A 19,147-nucleotide genomic window follows, 5' to 3' on the forward strand; every position below is an offset into this window, starting at 1 on the left:
CAGAGGTGCTTTCAACCAAGAGTAGGAAGACCAACAAGCCTCTTGATACTCACTTCCACCAGTCGGATCTCCTTGGCCAGGTCTTTGATGAGTTGTGCTGGACGTACTGTCCCAGGAATTTCTTCTTCATGCTCAGTCAAGGCCTGGGAAGAATAATATCTAGACTACTTTTCTCTGCCAAACTGAAACGTGCTGAAAAGCGCAAAGGCTTTGCCCAACCTACTGCTTTCTTGATATGCTGAACTACGACTCTAAGAATTCCCTGGCTGGATGACTGAGGTCGTCAGCCTATAACTGAGCCACTCTGGACTGCTCCTGGGACAGAATATTCTCCGCTAAATCAGTCTTCCATTACAAGAGAGGTCTTACAGATAGTCCTCGAGTTATGACCATAATGGAGTTATAAGTCATAATGATTGTAAAACAGGTTGGTCACATGAATGATCCAATTCTACATTTTTTGTGGCGGTTGTTAAATGAATGCAGCGGTCATAAGTCTGAGCGCCACAGTTGCTAAATAAACCCACCGTTTGCTATGGCACGGTTTTGCCAGAAAAACAGAAATGCCAGGTTTTAGCAAAATGTTGTAAAATATAGTATATGTCCATGGGATGCTGCAAACAGCCATAAATATGACCATATTTCCAAGCTCCCAAGTGCTGTCACATAATTGGGATGGGGGGGAAGAAACTGTCAGAACTTTGGATCCAAGTTGTAAGTCCCCTTTTCCAGGACCTTCTGGGTCCTGACTGTTACCCAGCCCAAATGCTAATGAGTTATTCTCACAATCATTTACCTCCTTTTTAGTCCAGGAGCGAAATGCAGTATTGAGGGCTTTGGCCCCATGAACCAAATAGGCAGCCGGGTGCCTACGGTTTTCTCGAAGGCCTGCCAGGAGAAAGAGAGAGAAAGAAAGAGAGCGAGCGCATCAGTGGTGGCCATTCTCATGAGCTGCAGGGAGAAAGGAGGATACTAAAAACAGGCAAACTTAAAACTCACCTCGGAAGATATCCAGGAGATGTTTGCCAACGTACCAGCAGATAGTTTCAAAGTTGGGAAATTTGAAGAGATCAGCTGTGCTGAGGCGCTTTTCAATCTCGTAAGCCCTAGGAAGGAAGGAAGGAAGGAAGGAAGGAAGGAAGGAAGGAAGGAAGGAAGGGAGGGAGGGAGGGAGGGAGGGATAGATGGATGGATGTAACATCTTCCATAAAGAGGACATTGCTTCTGTAAATTATGCTAATTAGCTGGACTCCTCTCCTTAGATGGTTTTCTCAACAGCTACCAATCAGAGCCATAAGCAGCTATCTAGGCACTAAACACTCATTCCTCTGACTTACTCCTGGGTTCTAGTCTGCACTGCATTAGGCAGCTAAGATTTCATAAGGCATTTTCTAAGGACTAGAAACACAAGCATTAAAAAGAAACCCAATTCAGATACAGGTAGTCCTTCACCTAGGATCATAATTGAGCCCAAAATTTTCATTGTTAAGCAAGGCAGTTGTTAAATGAGTTTTGCTCCATTTTATGACTTTGTTTGCTAGTTGTTAAGCAAATCGCTGCAGATGTTAAGAGAATCATGGAGTCATTAAGTGAATCTGGCTTCTCCATTAACTTTGCTTCTCAGAAGCTAGCTGGGAAGGTTGCTCAAGATGATCACATGATTCTGGTACACAGCAACTGTCATAAATACATGCTAGTTGCCAAGTGCCTGAATTCTGATCCCATGACTATGGGATGCCACAATGGTCATACGTGTAAAAATCAGTCATCCATCGTAACTTTGTGTGGCCATTAAACAAATGGTTGTAAGTCGAGGACTATGTATATTTAATTATTCAACCAATATTAAGTTTGGTATGCTTCCAGCTCTTTCTACTCCCACATCCAGGATCCTCTCCAGAAATGATGTTATGTCGATCAGTGCGTTCTCGGCTTTAGTGTCATCCACATTTATAAGCAATACCTCACTTGACGGTTTTCAGAAGGAAATTTTCCCATACTAGCTTGGAGAAGTCGAAAAATGAATTTGGGACCTTCACTCTCTACTCCTGAGTCTTGTCTTTTCCCTTGATAGTTTCCCCAGATGCTCAATGGTGGCCAATCGCTCCCAGCCAAGCTTACTTGAGCTGCATCTCAATGTTGAGACTGTGTAGAAAATTGCCTCCAAAAGCCAGGCAGTCCACAGGGGTCAGCACAGCATGGATCCACCCTGAAAGGACAAGAGGTGCTAAGATGGTAAACAGCTTCTCAAGAACATTGACTGACTGGGAAAGAGGGGACACAGCTGTTTCTGGCCTGAAATGCCAAAGGGGAAAAAGGGCTTAAGACATTTGCTACTCTACACGACCCGGCTATTCTCTTCCATGGTTTCTACCCATCCGGTAACACTGGGTAGAGTCAGTGCAGTTTGGGTCTCCTCAAGCAATGCCATCCAATGCCAATCAGAGAGCAGGGCTTCTTGGTCATGTGTCCTGCCCCCTGGAAGGATATCCTTGCTGAGATCCATGTCTCTCCCTCCCAGGCCTTGTGATATGGAGTTTGATGGATGATGTTTTTATTAGAGGGAGTGGGTTTGTGCAGATGCACAGGGTTTTCCTGTTTTTCTCTTTTTATTTATTCTTTTTTCCCCCCATGCTTTAAACCACCCATAGTAATTTTGGAGTCGGGTGGCCTGTAAAACTCAAAGAAATAAGCAAACCAACACTCAACCTTTACATATAAATAGTCATTTCCCAAAGTGATCTACAAATTGTCACACAAAATGGAAGCTACAGGAAAAGAAGCAGCCCAACAAAGAGAAAACCAACTGCCCAAGAACCACAACAGGAGGAATGATGCCGACTGAGAATGATACATGGTCAACCTGGCTTTCAGGGACCCTTACCTGTCGGTATGAAGAGGGTCTGGCCCTGGCGGACAGGACAGCGATAGCACCTATCCACTTGGTCCCCAAAGAACATTTCATTCTGATTGGAGGAGCTGCTCCATGCCTCAAAGAGTGTCAGGTTGGCCGTAGTGGGACGTACCAGGTAGAAGATCTTCTCTCCCTGCAGGGAATGATACAGAATAAATTGCCACCCTAAGTCTCCTCCCTCTTTTTCCAAAACGATAAAGAGTCGAAAGAACAAGATGCGCATAAATAAGGGAAAGATTGATGCACTAAAGCACAGAGACATTGGGTACTTCGGCACCAGTCTTTCCATGGGGACAATTAGACTGTTCTAAGGCCAGGAAAAATGCTGTTAGCCTCAAATTTCAGAGGCAGCATTTGAAGAATAACAGAATTACAAACACCTTCCTTGTCTGATTCAGCTTGCACAGTCTCACAGGTTATCTTGCCCAATGATTTTACCAAGCTTTCTCTACATGATTCATTATATTTTTTATACAAATGTTGGCACAGCTTTTTTCTTCTTTACATTATAACTTTCAGGACCATATGTCCTTTATACATTGCGGAAATCAAAGACCACAGTGCATGCCAAAGTAACAGAAGGTCTGGGCCAAGAACAATTGAATTCCAAAGAAGAGATGTGCTAAGTAAGACCATCTGCATAACTTTCCATATTTTGTAGAGTTTATAATGAGGGACATAAAGATATACAGTGTGATGAAGTTCAGTTTTCTGGCTGCTGAAAATCTTTGCTTTGTTTCTGGCTACAGTTGCAAATTTCCCAGGCCATAAGGACTAGTTTGCAAATGACAGCAGAGATTATCCAGGTGCTGAATTCTGCAATTATCATCCAAATGTGTCTTTTTGTGGCATAAACACATTTTTGAAATCGTAAACCAACATTTCATGGCCTATTTGAAATAGAGTCCAAAAATAACTCCTCCACTCTTCCCCAGACTGTGCTTTCTGTGCTGGATTTCAAGCTACCATCATCCCCAGAAACCTTTCTTAAAACATACATGTGTCTTCAAGTCAGTGTTGATTCCCGGTGATTGCCTGGACTAGTCCCTGCAATTTTTTTTGCCAAGATTTCAGAAGTGGCTTGCCCATGCTTTCTTCTTAGGGCCAAGAGAGAGTGGCTGGCCCAACGTACCCAGCTGGCTTTGTGCCTAAGACAGGTCTGAACTCATCACTTCCCAATTTCTAGTCTGATGTTTTAACCGCTACACCAACTGGGTTCTCATCTTAAAACGTGAGAAATGGTTAAATTAAAACTATTACATCCCTTCTTCTATGGATTCAGTATATTTTCTTCATACAGACACCTCCATAAAATGCCTCTGAACCAGGGGTGAAATGCTCCCAGTTCGGACTGGATCACCCGATCCGGTAGCAATGGTAGCGAGTGGTTCGGAGAACCGGTAGCAAAAATCCCTGCCCCCCTCCTCACCCATTCCCAGCTGAGCCACGTGATCATCAGAGGTTTTTTTTTTACTTTTAAAAGCATTTTTTCTTCGGATGAAAAAATGCTTTTAAAAGTAAAAAAAAAGCCTCTGATGATTGTGCAGCTCAGCTGGGATTGCCAGAACCCTTTAAAAGCATTTTTTTCTACAACCTTTTCAGCCGAAGACGCTGTAAAAAAAAAATGCTTTTAAAAGGCTCCTCTGGTGATCCCAGCTGAGTTGCCTGATCATCAGAGGCTTTTTTTCTTTTAAAGGCAAAAGAAAATGCTTTTAAAAGAAAAGAAAAGCCTCTGACGAACAGCCAACTCAGCTGGGAACATCAGAGGAGCCTTTTAAAAGCATTTTTTCTTCGGCCGAAGAGGTTGTAGAAAAAATGCTTTTAAAAGTAAAAAAAAAAAGTTAGCCACGCCCACTCAGTCGCATTACCCCCCAAGCCACGCCTACAGAACCAGTAGTAACAAATTTTACATTTCATCCCTGCTCTGAACCCTTTTAACAAGAATCCTTGTCAGAAACTAATGACAAAAATAGTAATACTGGCTGTCAGCATGAAGCCATGAAAGGCAGCTGCATCCCAACAACCTGGACCACAGTGGCAAGAATGAATGAAATGTTGCCTAGTTCTCACTTGCCCTAGGGAAATTCACTAACTGATCTGACTATACCAGATACTGGACTATACCACATCAGAGTGTAACTTTGTGTCTTATTTTACTACTCCAACTACTCTTACTTTCCTCCTTCGGTTACACCAGTACAAGAAAACCTTGAAAACAATGATGTAGTGGGAAGACCATTCAAACATCACCAAGGCCTTCTGCCAGTTCTGAAGCTTTGCATAAGGATCCTCCTTCTATCCCATATACCAGATTCTTACCCGTAGGACATGGTACCAGACAGAGGTGCCCCCAAAGTCAATGTGGAAGTCCGTATAGCTGTCCCGCACCCCCATCAGGCAGTACTTTTGTACGCTGGGACGCTCAAAGACTGACTCTCCTGGCCACAGGTTCTCCACCCAGGACAACTTGCGCACAATCTTTGGGGTCTCCACCAAATTAGACAACCTGAAAAATTGCAAAGGTAAATAAACAACCTCATCTCCTTCGAAATGACTCCTGAGGATGCTTTTGGGTGACTGGTGGAGAGATTACCTACTGATGCTTAAACCCATGGTCTGTTCTTTCGCCGCCCACCCCACCCCAACTGCCTCTGAGAAAATATGGCAGGAAGAAATATCTCCATCCTCATTTGTGAGAAAGGGAATAATTCAACTCAGTGTCTTCCAAATAATGATAAAAGTAGTGCTTGAGTTGTAATTGTAACAAGCTTGCTCATTCTTTTGTTAAGTTGTAACAATTGTAAAATGGGTCAGTCACACGACCGACCTAATTTTATGCTCTTTTGCAGCGGTCCTTAAGCGAACCCAGTGGTTGGCGTGTGAACACAGCAGTCATTCAGCGAACCCATTATTTACTGTGGCACGGTTTGAACTGTCTGACGCTGCAACTGAGCACCCAAACTGCAGTCATGTGATCCTGGGAGGAGGGGCTCCTGACCATCAGAATTTTGGATTTAGGTCATAAGTCCCCTTTACCAGGCAAGTCATAACTTGGAACAGTCGTTAAGTGACCAGTTGTAAATCAGGGACTACCAGTGATTGATTTCTCAGAATATTTGGCCTGTATTTGCCTTCACCCCCCATTTGAAGGATGGAACAAAATGGAGGACTTCTTTGTAGTCCTTTCAGGCTAAATAAAACCATTCTGAGGGGGAAAATAATACATCTTGATGCCAAAACACGGGATCTTGAAGATCCAGGTTCTCCCAACATGGGGTGGTGGTGGTGGTGGAGCACAGAACAAAAATAACTGGACTGCTTTTGCAGTCTCATGCAGCCTTTCTTGCAACCTCCCTGTACTTTTTTACCTGGTTTCTGAGAATTCCAGACTGATGACATTAAGCACTTTCTCTCGGCGGCTGCTGAAGTAGTAGCTGACAAAGTCACCCAGGCGCATCTTGAGGTCAGCTTGGCGTGTCACATCAATGACATCGATCTCCTTGTCTGCACCTGTTAAGAAAGAGATACGCCTCATGTTGAGCAAGTCAGCTGGGAGGAAGCAGCACAAGCAGCAACAGCAGCTATTTCCCTGAATTACACCCCTGAAGTACATTGTGGGGCAGGCAGCAAACTCATCAGAAGTTTGGTGATGCAAGCATCTCCCTCTAGTGGTCCTTTCCTCCAGCACCTTGGTCAGCAACTGCTATTTATACTCAAGGGCCAGAATGCCATTTTGTCAAAGGCTGCTAGGCTATTTACTGCACACATATGTATCTATTCTTACTTTCAAAATTCAACTAAGGATTTTCCCTTTCCAAACCCTGCATTCATACAAATGCTCTGGTTCTATATTACAACATAGGATGCTGCATGTGGATTGCCTATTAGCAAGCCGTTCTCGGGGAGAGCCAGCCCACATAAGCAACAGCGGAAGCTACGTTCACTTTGAACAATAGCATTTCAGCTTGCAACAGGGGAAGAAGTGTTGTCTTATGCATTTAAGAATATGCTACTCTCTGGGTCTCCTTTAGGGAAGGCAGGCAAGCTGATGTCATCTATCATTCTCTGAACTATAACTCTTATACTTGCTTGCCCTTTGCTGGGACTGATAAAAGTTGAAATCCAAAGCACCTGGAGGGCACTAAATTGCCTTAATCTACCATAAGTCGTACCAGGTTTGAGGAATAACTGAGAAATAAATGATGGCTTATATACTTTTTTGATACTCTGCATCAAAATGAGGAAGCTCAGGGAATATTCCCAACAATTTTGGATAACTGCATGCTCCAGAAGAAGATGGTAAGTGAACTGACTTGCGGAGAAATCTCAGAAGTAATGTGTTTTGTCTGGTTTTGACGTAGCTATAGTGCCTGTGTGAACCCAGGCACTATAGCTTATTCAACAAGCTATCATTAGAACAAAGTATGACTCAGGGTAATGTCTGAACTAAGCCAATGTGGGATTATAAAAAACTTCTGCACTGATTCAAGGAGACCTTAGCCTATCACTGCTATTGATTGAAAGTCTCTTATTCATCTTCTGTGAAAGAGAGAAAAATAAATAGTAGTTAGGAACTAGCTGGTCAGGCAAGGCTAACCGATATCTGCTTTGTTTGAGCAAAGAGTGGGTAAGCAATCTGGCAAAGTACCAGCACCTCTCCAAGCAAAGGGTCCATATAGCATTTCTCAGGCCTGGATTTATTGAGTCCATAATTACAACTTGGAGTTAGACTGGGGAACTTATAACTGTCCAGATATTGTTGAAATAATTAGTTCTAGCATCCTTATTATTGATTAGCACTGCTGGGAATTAACGTTGAGCACCAGTTCAGTAGTTATAAGTACCACATGCCTGAATTTGAGGATTGTTGTTAGTCAACAGCAGCCCAAAACAAATAAATACAAGAAGCTATTTAATTCCTGTGCTGACATTCTGACTGATTAATTTGGATCATGTGTCTTTTTTGCACTGTAAACATCATAAGCCACAAATTCCTGTGGAAAAGTGAAGCATGGAAGCTACAAAGAATATGTTCTTAATTCAGTTTAATAACTCTTCTGATGAAAGAAACGTTCATTTCCTTGTCAATCTTTCCAAGATCTCTGTGCTCTCAGTAAGAAAAGAAAAAGGTGGGAACAGATTTTCTTCTAGTAGACAAGGAAAGGATAGCTTGACCTTTCTACATCGCAGAAAATACAAATCTTTATATCTGCAGATAATAGAAAGAAAAGTGAAAAGGAATGAGAATTGAAGATTTGAGGAGGCCTCAGGAATATCTCCAATGGGATGCACCGAATCTGTTACACTGCACTGATCACTGGATCTTAAGGATATTATAGAGCTAGAAAAACTGCAGAAAAAAAAGCAGCCCCAATGAATAGGGGGAATGGAATACCTACCCGCCTCCGAAAGATCACCAAGATTAAGTCTCTAACTTGGAATAAGCTTCCTTTTTACGATCCTTTAGTCCCTATTCAGGGTAGAGTCAGGGCAACTGGATGGAGCTGAACGTTTACTGGCCGGATACCCTGACTGGAGTTTGCAACAGGATATTGTTGTTTTTTGTGCCTTAGGAGAGAAACATCTGCCACTATCTAGGACTGAACTCTTAGCCTTCTGAGTAAATGGCAAGCATCTTCACCACTAAGCCACCATACCATTCCAAGTCTCTAACTTGGAATGAAGGAGGATGTTCTGTCTCCTTCCCCACTTCGGAGTAACGAGCTGGCCTTCAGCCAGTGGATTCACGGCTCTTATCAGTCCTGGTACAGAAATCGCAGCTGCTTGCCAAAGTTCAAACAAATGACTGGCAGAGTAAGACTTCAGCTCTCTTTGAAACGATTCAGCTAATCTTTTGCTCCCCATGAAGTGCGAGCAGTCCCCAAGCTCCTTATATATCCTGTGGGGTGGGGCTCCTGCCCCACCCTTCCCTTTGATGACGCCGCCTCTCTAATCTTCTGAAGCGTGGGTTAATCTAAGCTTGATTATTATTATTATTATCAGCTGGATCTAAAGGCGTAGCCTGAGGAAGGGAGGAATCAGGGGATGATGGCCTCATTATGTCCTCCGACTGGCCTGGTTCTGGCTCCTGGAGCCGGGCCAAAGGCATCGGTGCTCCCAAGGTAAGCCTTACCGGCCCTTCCCCCTCACTCTCGGAGTCACTTTCGGGCATGGGGCCAGGTTCGGGGGCTGGAGTCACAAAAGAGGGTAAATGGATACTGTATAGCAGAACAAAAGATCTTGCACAGCATAGGTAACATGGACATATTTTTTCCTGCCTCTCTCTAGGACAGTGAGGGCTAACCTTTTCTGGACTGAATGTCCAAAGTGTGCACTCACATACACAAATGCACATGCCCGAACCCTCAAAATGCAATGTGTGCACGGCCCCCATGCATGCGCCCCGCTCCTGTGCATGTGCGTGTGCCCACCGCACGCCCTGAGCATGTGCGACAGAGACCTGATGACCAGCTGGTCGGCGGGAGGTGTGCACACATGTATGGCAGAGCTGAACTGGGGCGACGGCTCGCATGCCCACAGAGAGGGTGCTGCGTGCAACCTGTGGCACATGTGCCATAGGTTCGCCATGACGGCTCTAGGATATCCCCCCAAAGACTAAGAGAAGGAGAAACATTTTTACACAGCTATAAGTTAAACTATGAGATTCACTTATCAGCAGATATAGGAACTGCAGCCAGTTTGAACTGCTCTGAAAGGGGATTGAACAAACTTATGAAGGATCAGTGGTTATGAATACTGATGGTTGCCTCCTAAATACTAGTCACCATACCTTAAATATCAATTGCTGGGATATGACAATAGAAGGGATTATTGTCCTCCAGCCCAGACTTGTGACTTTTCCAAATGCATCCTACCTTCCTTGGGTACCCACACATCTAAGATGAATTGATGTGCTTGCAAACCCAATAGTATGACTGCAACAAACGATGGTTCAATAAAGCATACAGATCTCTCCTTAAGTTTTAGTTTTTCTGCAAACTGAAGAATCTTTGCTGAGATTCAGTGACTGAGAAGAACTGCATCCTTGGCCATAGTTCAAATGGATCTATTCCTCATTAGTATTGGAAATTGAGGGATGAGCTTAATCTAAGCAGCCAGTGATGACAAACAGTGTGGCTTTGTTTCAGCAACCTCTGATAAGAGGTCATTTGACCTATGCATAGAAGTGAATGACTTATACTAATGCCAGATAATACTTCTCCTTATATATATAAAAAAAAATACATCCCTTTAGCAAAAAATGACCTTTAGCTTTCTCTGCAGCCTCTGGCATTAGCTATAGCCTGCAAAATAGTGGGAGGCAGATATTTTGGACTTCAGTTCCCTCAACTTAACTAATGGGAAAAAATACTGTGGGAACTGCCTGGCAAAGCATGTAGAGAACCTCATGCTGCTGGCCCTTGCAAGAGAGCTCTCCCTCAGCTTACCAATGGAACTGTTCCTGTCAATCAACCCACTCTCCTAGCACTCACCAACATAATGCTCCACATCACGCACAGTGAATGATGATGGAGGAAGAGTCATGCCCAGGCCATCCTTCTTCAGGACCAGGAGAGGCACACTGAAGCTATTCTCTTCCAGGAACTCCACAGTCAGCTGTGTTCCACTTGGCTTTAGGATCACATCATCCGCACTGAGGAAGCAGGAGGGACAGTCAAACCAAGGCCACACACTGCTGTTTTGTATAGCACACTTTCCGAATTTGGTACCTTTCAGATACATTAAAACTACAACTCCCAGAATTCCCTGGTCAAAATGGCCTAAGTTGAAAGAGAACCAAGGCAATTGAGGGTGGGGTTTTTTACAGCATTGGGACAGTTATCCTCTGCAATGGTTTTGTGTAATACATACATACTCTATTATGTTACACCTAATAAACTTTGGTTGCCTTGTACTTCATGACTGTTATAAAGTATATGGTTTGACTCTAATTTTATTGTTTTTTATATCTAATCTCCTATGACTCTAGTTTGCAATGCAGTTATAAATAAAAAAAATATTTTTACTTACAAGTATTTATTTATTTAAACATTTGTTTAAAACATTATTTAAAACTATGCTTCATTATTTTTGGAGCAGCATTCAGTACAGATTAAAACATTCCGCATCCTTTACAAACTGCCTTTCCTTTTATTTAAATTGGACATTTGCATGGAGGAAGAAACACAATTATTTTAATTCCTTTTCCTTCAGCAGCTGTTTGGCTATGTCTTTGGAGACCTCTGTGCAGCTGCTTGTAAGGTGAGGCAGCTGCAAGGAGTCTCCCTACAGAGACAGCTATTCTGGTGCTGAGGAAACAGTGACAATAAATAGCAGTGCAATCCAGATAGGAAAGAAGAGGATTTACCAAAAAGCAACCTGTTCTCCAGATTCTATCAAAATGGGCTATTATCCAAACCTATTGTTTAAATATTTCCCCCTCAAATTAAAAAAAAACCACTACCTCTTGAACCTTTTTCAATAAATACCTTAATATAAAGAAGCAGCACAAAATCTTGAAAAAAACAAAATGCACTGGAGAAATAGAAGTATTTAATTGCTTCACCAAAGTTAAAGCAGTCTTGATGTTATGGGCGGGCAAGTTTATTAATTCCATTCTGCCCAACTGTTGCTATCCGAGAGACCACAGATCAGTCAATCTTGGCAAGGCATTTCAGAAGTTGCAGAGCTACAGCTCCCAGCATCCTTCTAAAGGAGAGCTAATAGTGAAAACTCCTGGAAGTTGTAGTTCATTAAATATTGAACTGAGCAGAGGAATTCTTTTTGAACAAGTTTTACAATAAAATTGCCCGGAGGAACTGAAAAAAAGGCTTCAGTTTAGCTAGAAATCAATATGGCTATTTGAAATGCCCTTTTTTCTTTTTTCTGTAATGGCTAAAACATCCATCAAGCATGATCTCACCTAGGAAATGTCCTGCTGCGAAGTTCTTTGATGAACTGACTGCTGCCGGTTTTCACTGTCTTGCTAACCTCTTTGTTCACAGAGGATTCAGACTGTTTTGGATTTCCGCGGCGCCGTTTCACTGAGGGATGGAGGGAAGAAATCAAAATATAGATAAGCATATAGACAATTCAACGGCAGCAGTGCAGAGATGATGATGATAAAGATGATGATGATGATATCTCATCTCTATTTTGCTCAACTCAAGGCAGACAACATAATGCTCCTTCCTCTTATGAAGAATCTGGCAACACTAGTGATGAAGTAAGACTGCCCAATATCAATAATCATCTTTCAGAACACCAATATGATTTATAGATACATACAAACAACTCATTAAAAATCATGTAGTCTTGATGATTGCAAGCCACAAGCTTGAAAAATGCCATCAATATCTACTGGAATTTCAGAAGTCAAAAGGGTTGCTGAAAAATGTTTACATATTGGGTCTCAGCTAACAAGTTACCTAGATCAATGAAGGCTTTTAAAAACAGATTTAGCTGGCAGACCTTGTCAGCTACAAATGGTTTTTTAAAGTTTTTATTCATAAAATGTGTACAATACATCATATATTTTGGCCTTGGTGATGAAATAGCAACCATGCAATCATTAGTATGTTTGTTTACATCGTATTTTATCTTCTTGGAAGTGTAAAATATAAAGGGACAATAACTTACTGACAGATGGTCCATGAAGCAGTTCACAGTTGGGGCAGTGATACAAGTCGATGTTGGCTGCTGCATCCTCTTCTACTCCAACACAACTTGAAGAGAGAAAGAAAATTGCTTGCTCTGCTCAACACTGACTTTAAAAAGTTATAGAGCCAAATATCCTTTCTCCAAATGCCTAGCCTGGATGACAGCCCTGCAAAGATCCAGGAAGCTATCGCAACTCTGAATCACAGGCGGTGTAGGTGAATTCTGAATGTTGGTTCTACAGGCCTAGTGCTTCTAGTCTAAAGATAGGGAGGGTGCCTGGGGAAGATACAGGAGGAAATGATTCCACACTTTGCTTGATGGGGGATCTGTCTCTGATCCAGTCCAAAAAACATGTTCATATTCTAACCAGCATAATTCAATAGCCATATTTTGGGCTTGAAACAAAGCATCAAGCAGTCCCCTTATAAAGCTTAACTACTATCCAAATCGACTTTGATTTATTTGACCATCCTACAGAGTAAAGGCTATCATTCAGCAATAACTTTAACAAAAAGTCCTCTTCAGCATAAAATTATTACACAAATTTGTCTGAGGTAAAAAGGAACAGGAAGTGGTGTGGGGTTAAAACACAACAAAAATAGTTTTGATTCTGCTTATCCCTAAGGTTATTCCAGACACAATGAATGCCTGTTTACCTGAGGGAATTTATTTATTTCACCATTTCTTACTGCACCTAACTTGAAACACTTCGGTTGCGTGAGGACAAGTGGCAATGCAAACTTACTTCAGTCCAGGTTGACTGGCATTATTAGAGCTTAAGGCAATGATAACAAACGTTGTCCTTTCAGAATTATGGGATACAATTCCCTTATTTTTTTATTCTTTACAATGCTGGTTAATTGGGAATCCAACTTCATCACTTACCTTTGGCTTCACTCATCTTAGTTATGTACCTAAATTCCATTGCCGAAAAAAAACATCTGTATGAATCATGCCATGAGCACCTTTGTATAGATTTAATCCTCCAACTCTCTCAATATTTGTTGCCTCAGACTACTACAAGCATCCCGATGTAGAGATAGGGTACTATTAATTACTAAGGGACAAGGTTTTTTTTAAAATAATGCCTCATTGAATTTTTTGCAACATGAATTTCAACTACACAAATCTTAGTCTAACCCAACTAAACAATCTTGAAAGCAAGCACCCGCTAAGACTTAGCGCTGCTATATGTTGCCCATGCCCTGGAAAACGTCCATTTACATTAGTACCCAAAGTGAAAACAGGCTTAGGCAGTTCAGCGTGCCCAAGACCGACAAAGAAGCCATTTCCACTCCGTGTTTTGTTTCTCACCTGCCGTGGAACCAGTCCTGGCAAGCATCACACTCGATCATGAAGCGGGTGACATCGTAGGGCAGGCGACAGAGACAATACACTGGGACAGAGGCCATGGTGGAGGAAGGGGCTGCTCCAAGTTCAAGCCAAGGAAGACCCTCAGGAATCAAAAGGCTATCAAACTGTCCGTTAGGGCAAGCCGGAGAGGCTTCTCATGCCGAGGCCTGAAGGAGAAAGTCCTGTCCCAGCTGGGGTTAAGCGAGGGTGAAAAAAAAATCATTCACGCACAACGCACCCATGTCCCAGGCACCAACTTTTGTGCAAAATGCAGTTGTGAGCTTGAAGTCCGGCCGGCTTTTTTTTTTTTTTTTTGGGGCCCCCGAAACAAAACAAAACCAAACCAGCAAGGAACTGGTTAATCCTCCGCAGATCGCCTTTCCGAAGCCGTTTCGGACCAACCTCACGTTTTTCAGGGGCTTTCCCTAAGAATCCGAAATCCTCCGAAACATTTTTTTCGCGCGCGCCCCCCAAAAAAAGCTCGCAGCGCCTCCTCCCCGCTCCGTTCAGAAGTTTGCAAGGCTCCTTTTCCCCTTCCGAGGGAAGGGGAAAGGGGGGATCCCCCGATCTCCCTCCCAAATTAAGGGGAGTCGCTTCCCCTCTTTCTTCTCCCACTTGGACCCTCAGCTCTTCCTTCACGGCCAACAAAGCGCGCTACGGCTCCCTCGCTCTCCAAGGATGACCTCCGTCTTCCCTTCTCCCCGAAAGAGCGAAATCATTGTTTCCCTCCCTTCCTCTCCCCCACCCCGATGCCCATCCGAGCTCCCCCTTACTCCCACGATCTTGTCTTTGGGGGGGGGAGCCTCTCCCTCTTTTAAATCAAAAGATTTTCCCCTTCTTCTTGCCCCGGAGCCGAAGGCGGACGCGAGACTCTGCCGATTTCTCTGCACGCCAGATCCCGGCACCTTCTCCCCGGCGGAAGCGACAACGCCAGGACGGGGATCGAGGCCTTCCCGAAGCAAAAAAAATTCCTCTAGGCTTTTCGGCCGCTGAAAAGGCCTCCGCGAGGCCTAAGATCCTGGGGTTTTCTTTTCCAGCTTCCCAATAAAGTTTTATTCAAAACAAGGGAAGGGAGAGGAAGGGAATAGAGGAGGGGCTGGCGGCCATTTTAGGAGAGGCAAGGCACGGGAGCGCGGAGAAGCCATCTTGAGAGTGGCGTTGGGGCCCCCAGGCAAGCAACGTCCAACGACGATTGCGGCAGCCATTTAGGGAAGCGGGTCAAGGCGAGCGTTCCACCATAGAGACACACGGAGCGGCGGATAGAGCGCCCTCAGTCGCCACGAAAGAAGGCGGGATATTCGGGTTATTTCTGACACGGCGGGTGATACCGGAAGCGGTGGGAGATCCGGGTTTTAGCGTAGCGCTGAGGGGATTGGCCCTTCCGGAGCTCGTTTCGTGCCATGAAGATACCCGCTTAACCGTCTGCGTGTCCGCCTATATTTTCAAAATTCAGCCCTTTTGTGGGGAAATGCCGAGTTTATTTCATGGGGTTTACGACTGCGTGGAACATATATATGTATGAAACTGCCTCTGCGCTACAGGTAGCCCTCGACTTACAACGGCTCATTTGGTGACCGTTCAAAGTTACAGCGGTAGCGGAAAAAGCGACTCATGACCGTTTTTCACACTTAACAACCGTTGCAGCATCCCTGTGGCCATATGATCAAAATTCAGAAGTTTGGTGACTGACTCATAAGTTATGACGGTTGCAGTGTCCTGGGAGAGGGGTGTCATGTGATCCCCTTTTGCGACTTTCTGATAAGGTCAACAGGAAAGCCAGATTTGTTTCACAACCATGACAACTGACTTAACAACTGCAATGATTCACTTAACAACTGTGGCAAAAAAAGGTCGTAAAATGGGGCAAGTTCACTTAACAAATGTTTCACGTAGCAACAGAAAGGTTTGGCTCCATTGTGGTCGTAAGTTGGGGACTACCTGGACAAACTGAAATAGAGCATGTGATGGAGCTTGGGGTGTGTGAGGTTTTGGAATGAGCTGCAGTTTTTTTAGTTAGTCTGGGTGTTACATGACTGCCTAAACAGGTTCCTACAGTTTTTTTGGCAACATTTTCAGAAGTGGTTTGTCATTGGCCTTTCGTTCTTAGGGCTGAAGGAGCAGCATTGGCCTCAAATTCAGTCTCTATAGTTTCCTATGAGCCTGGTACCTAAACCAAACTGATTCTTGTGTTACAATTATTTTAGGGTAAAAGGCAGAATGGGGTTGATGGACAGCACAAACATTAAATTTAGGATTTTGTGCAATTTGGGAGTAAAAATGCTTGTTTAAAAAAATTGCTGCCTCCAATCTTTGTTTTTCAGGGAAGGTGGTCACGCAGCAGCTTCAGAAGATCCTCAGGATTTATGTGGATCCCTTTCAGTCTGGATTCAGGCCTGGTTAGAGGACCAAAATGGCATTGGGGACACATTTGGATGGGAGAAGGGGTTGTTTGTCCATCCTTGCTCTTTCTTGACTTTACACCAACTTTCAATACCTTTAAATATGGTAGTTTTCTGGATGGGCTCCAGGGGTTGGGTGTGGGCAGCACTGTATTGTGCTGGCTCTTGTCCTTTGGGACCAGTTCCAGTCAGTTTTTTGGGTGGGGGGAGGAGGAGTGCCACATATGATCCCTGATTTGCAGAGTGCCTCAGGGTTTGGTGCTTTCTCTGCTTCTTCCACCGTGGAGCAAGGAAAGTGTACATGAAGTGAGGTTATCCATCAGCACAAAATGAGGTACCATTCATGGTACAGATACCCAGCTTTTTCTTTCTCCCAGGCTTCTCTTTATAGAGGAGTTTATAGAGAAAACAGTGGTGCTCCAGCTTCAATGTACCCAAGAGAAAGTGGATTATTTAAACCCTTTTTAAATCAAGATTTAGGCAAAGGTACCTGATAGAAATTATCTGAGTCACACTGATAGATGATTTGTGTTGCACCTTCAGATCATTTTCAGTCTTTTGAAAGAATGAATCTGCTGGTTCAGCAAGAATTCAAGTCTATATTGTATTTACCAAGATTAAGGAACTAGATGGGAATGAAAGGTTAAAAAAAAATCTAAAAAGAACACTAATCAGTTCTTTTCAATCAAAAATGCACTTCCTCATACACACAGAACAGAAACAGCAAAGCATAACAAAGGCACAATTTTCTATAAAAGCAAGATTCTAATCTAATTTCCTGTAATCTGTGAGTTACTGTATTTTTTGCTAGATTTCTGATTGGAAAACTTGCACAAATCCTAAATCTGAATTAGAATTGGGGCCTAGAATTAGTGACCCTTCTGACTGATAATGCATTAGATTTCCCTGCAAGGTTAAAATGTCAGATTTGTTGTTTTAGAAATGGCTAGTTTAAACTATTATGTAAAAGTATAAAATTGAGGTTTGGTGTTAATGCCTTATTCTACTGCACCAAAGGGAATCTGAAGTTAATGCCTTTTCTTTCTTTTCCCACTTCTTTTCCTCACTTTTCCCTTCCCTATTCTTCCTACTAATTTGCTTTTGTGTTTTCTTGTATAACGTAAACTAATAAAACTGTTAAATCAGGAAGATTAAAGTGTCATATCAAGAATACTGTTTTCCCCACTCTTTAGGATTAGATTTCAAGAGAGTATCCCTTACTAGCCAAGCCACATATTCCATCTGTATTCAGTAACCATCACAACACTTTAGCGAATTAAAGGATAGACAATGATAATTCATTGTCCATTACCATAGAAAGGTTGAGTTAAACCATTTTCCAAGAGTAGAAAAAGTATAGGCCTAGTTATAACATAAATTAGGTATTTGTGGTGCTGTCTTTTGGACTGCACACAGTTATGTCAAGGAATAGTAGGCACAGGTAAAGCTACAGTGGCATAATTATATGTTTCAGGCCCAGATCTGTTTTTAAATTTCATTTTTTTGTTCTATCGTTCCTTAAGATTTAAGCTATTTTCTCGTAAGTTACTCTGAGCTCTCATTCATTTTCCTGGAACTATAATTCCATGCATATCAAATAACTGTTAACACTTATATATACCTTCAATTGGGGAAAAAGCCTGTAAGGACAGAAGTTGCAACAGTTGAACCCATAAATTTGTAATGTAAACAAATACCTTCTTTTCCACTTTCCCCAAGGAGGCTCCCAACTATAGTACTCATTTGGATACCATTATATAACTTGCTTGAATTTACCATATGCATGCTGATCATTGTTTTATGACGTTACAAATAAAACCTAATTTCAGTTTATATATATTTGGTACGTATTTTAATAGGCTCCAGGAAATGAACTTTTTCTGCTATCGCACCCATGTTGGGTAATATGCCCTCAGAAATGACATCAGTTTCATCTCGTGAGTTTTTGAAGGTCCCTCAAGATCTGGTTATGTCAGCAGGCCTAAAGACCTGAGTGAACTAGTGAGGTGGGTCTGTTATTATTAACATCCCCATTTATTTTATTTTATTTTCTTGTTTTTGTCTTCTGAAGAAAAGTATTATTTTTATAGTTCTAATGTTTTTACAATTATTTTTAAATAACTACAATTATTATTTTCAGTAATGATGGTTTTATATGTATTGTTTTATTGGATGTTGTACACTGCTGAGTCACTTTTTGTGATATGGACAGCCATATAAATTTGATAAATATAATTTATTATTTATTTTTTATTTATTAAATTTTTATACCGCCCTTCTCCCGAAGGACTCAGGGCGGTGTACAGCCAAAAATAAAACACAAGATATATACAATTAAAACAACAGTTAAAACATAGCAGATTATAAAAGGCTGATAATTAAAAATTAAATTTTAAATTTTAAAATATTAACAAAACCCCAAATTAAAAATTCAACACTATTATGCCAGTAATAATAGCGATTGTGAAAGCACTTAAGACTTATATACCGCTTCATTGTGCTTCACAGCCCTCTCTAAGCGGTTTAGAGTCAGCCTATTGCCCCTAACAATCCAAGTCCTCATTTTACCCACCTCGGAAGGATGGAAGGCTGAGTCAACCTTGAGCCGGTGAGATTCGATCTGCTGAACTGCAGCTAGCAGACGGCTGAAGTAGCCTGCAGAACTGCAATCTAACCATTGCACCACCTCGGCTCTTACCTACATAACTCTATGTAGTTCATAGAATACAAACTATAATGTTCTATGATTGACAGAAGTAACATCTACTGAAATTTGGTTACTGGCATTCTTAATTGTTTTTTTTTTTTATGAAATAGATTT

At 42.3% G+C, this 19,147-nt stretch overlaps 1 protein-coding gene and 1 long non-coding RNA gene across 3 annotated transcripts in view; one reads left to right on the forward strand and one right to left on the reverse strand.

Annotated features, from left to right (window-relative positions):
• The window catches only part of PHF8 (PHD finger protein 8), a 29,269-nt gene extending 14,281 nt beyond the window's left edge, over positions 1-14,988 (reverse strand). The window contains exons 1-11 of one of the 2 annotated variants that reach the window (XM_058173431.1): positions 13,889-14,988; positions 12,554-12,639; positions 11,838-11,958; positions 10,408-10,568; positions 6,283-6,424; positions 5,234-5,420; positions 2,885-3,047; positions 2,122-2,209; positions 1,000-1,106; positions 797-888; positions 54-143 (exon numbers count right to left, since the gene is read on the reverse strand). In XM_058173431.1, the coding sequence (XP_058029414.1) occupies positions 54-143; positions 797-888; positions 1,000-1,106; positions 2,122-2,209; positions 2,885-3,047; positions 5,234-5,420; positions 6,283-6,424; positions 10,408-10,568; positions 11,838-11,958; positions 12,554-12,639; positions 13,889-13,986 (1,335 nt within the window). In that variant the 5' untranslated portion in view covers positions 13,987-14,988. The remainder of the gene's footprint in view (positions 1-53; positions 144-796; positions 889-999; positions 1,107-2,121; positions 2,210-2,884; positions 3,048-5,233; positions 5,421-6,282; positions 6,425-10,407; positions 10,569-11,837; positions 11,959-12,553; positions 12,640-13,888) is intronic. The other variant, XM_058173430.1, reaches the window with a different exon arrangement.
• A 189-nt stretch (positions 14,989-15,177) lies between these two features.
• LOC131193349 (uncharacterized) lies at positions 15,178-19,128 on the forward strand. The gene is made up of 3 exons (XR_009153895.1): positions 15,178-15,468; positions 16,249-16,323; positions 18,186-19,128. It is a non-coding gene; the product is annotated as an uncharacterized LOC131193349 (long non-coding RNA).
• Positions 19,129-19,147: the final 19 nt, after the last annotated feature.

Source organism: Ahaetulla prasina, chromosome 2 (genome assembly GCF_028640845.1).
Source record: "Ahaetulla prasina isolate Xishuangbanna chromosome 2, ASM2864084v1, whole genome shotgun sequence".
Lineage (NCBI taxonomy): Eukaryota > Metazoa > Chordata > Lepidosauria > Squamata > Colubridae > Ahaetulla > Ahaetulla prasina.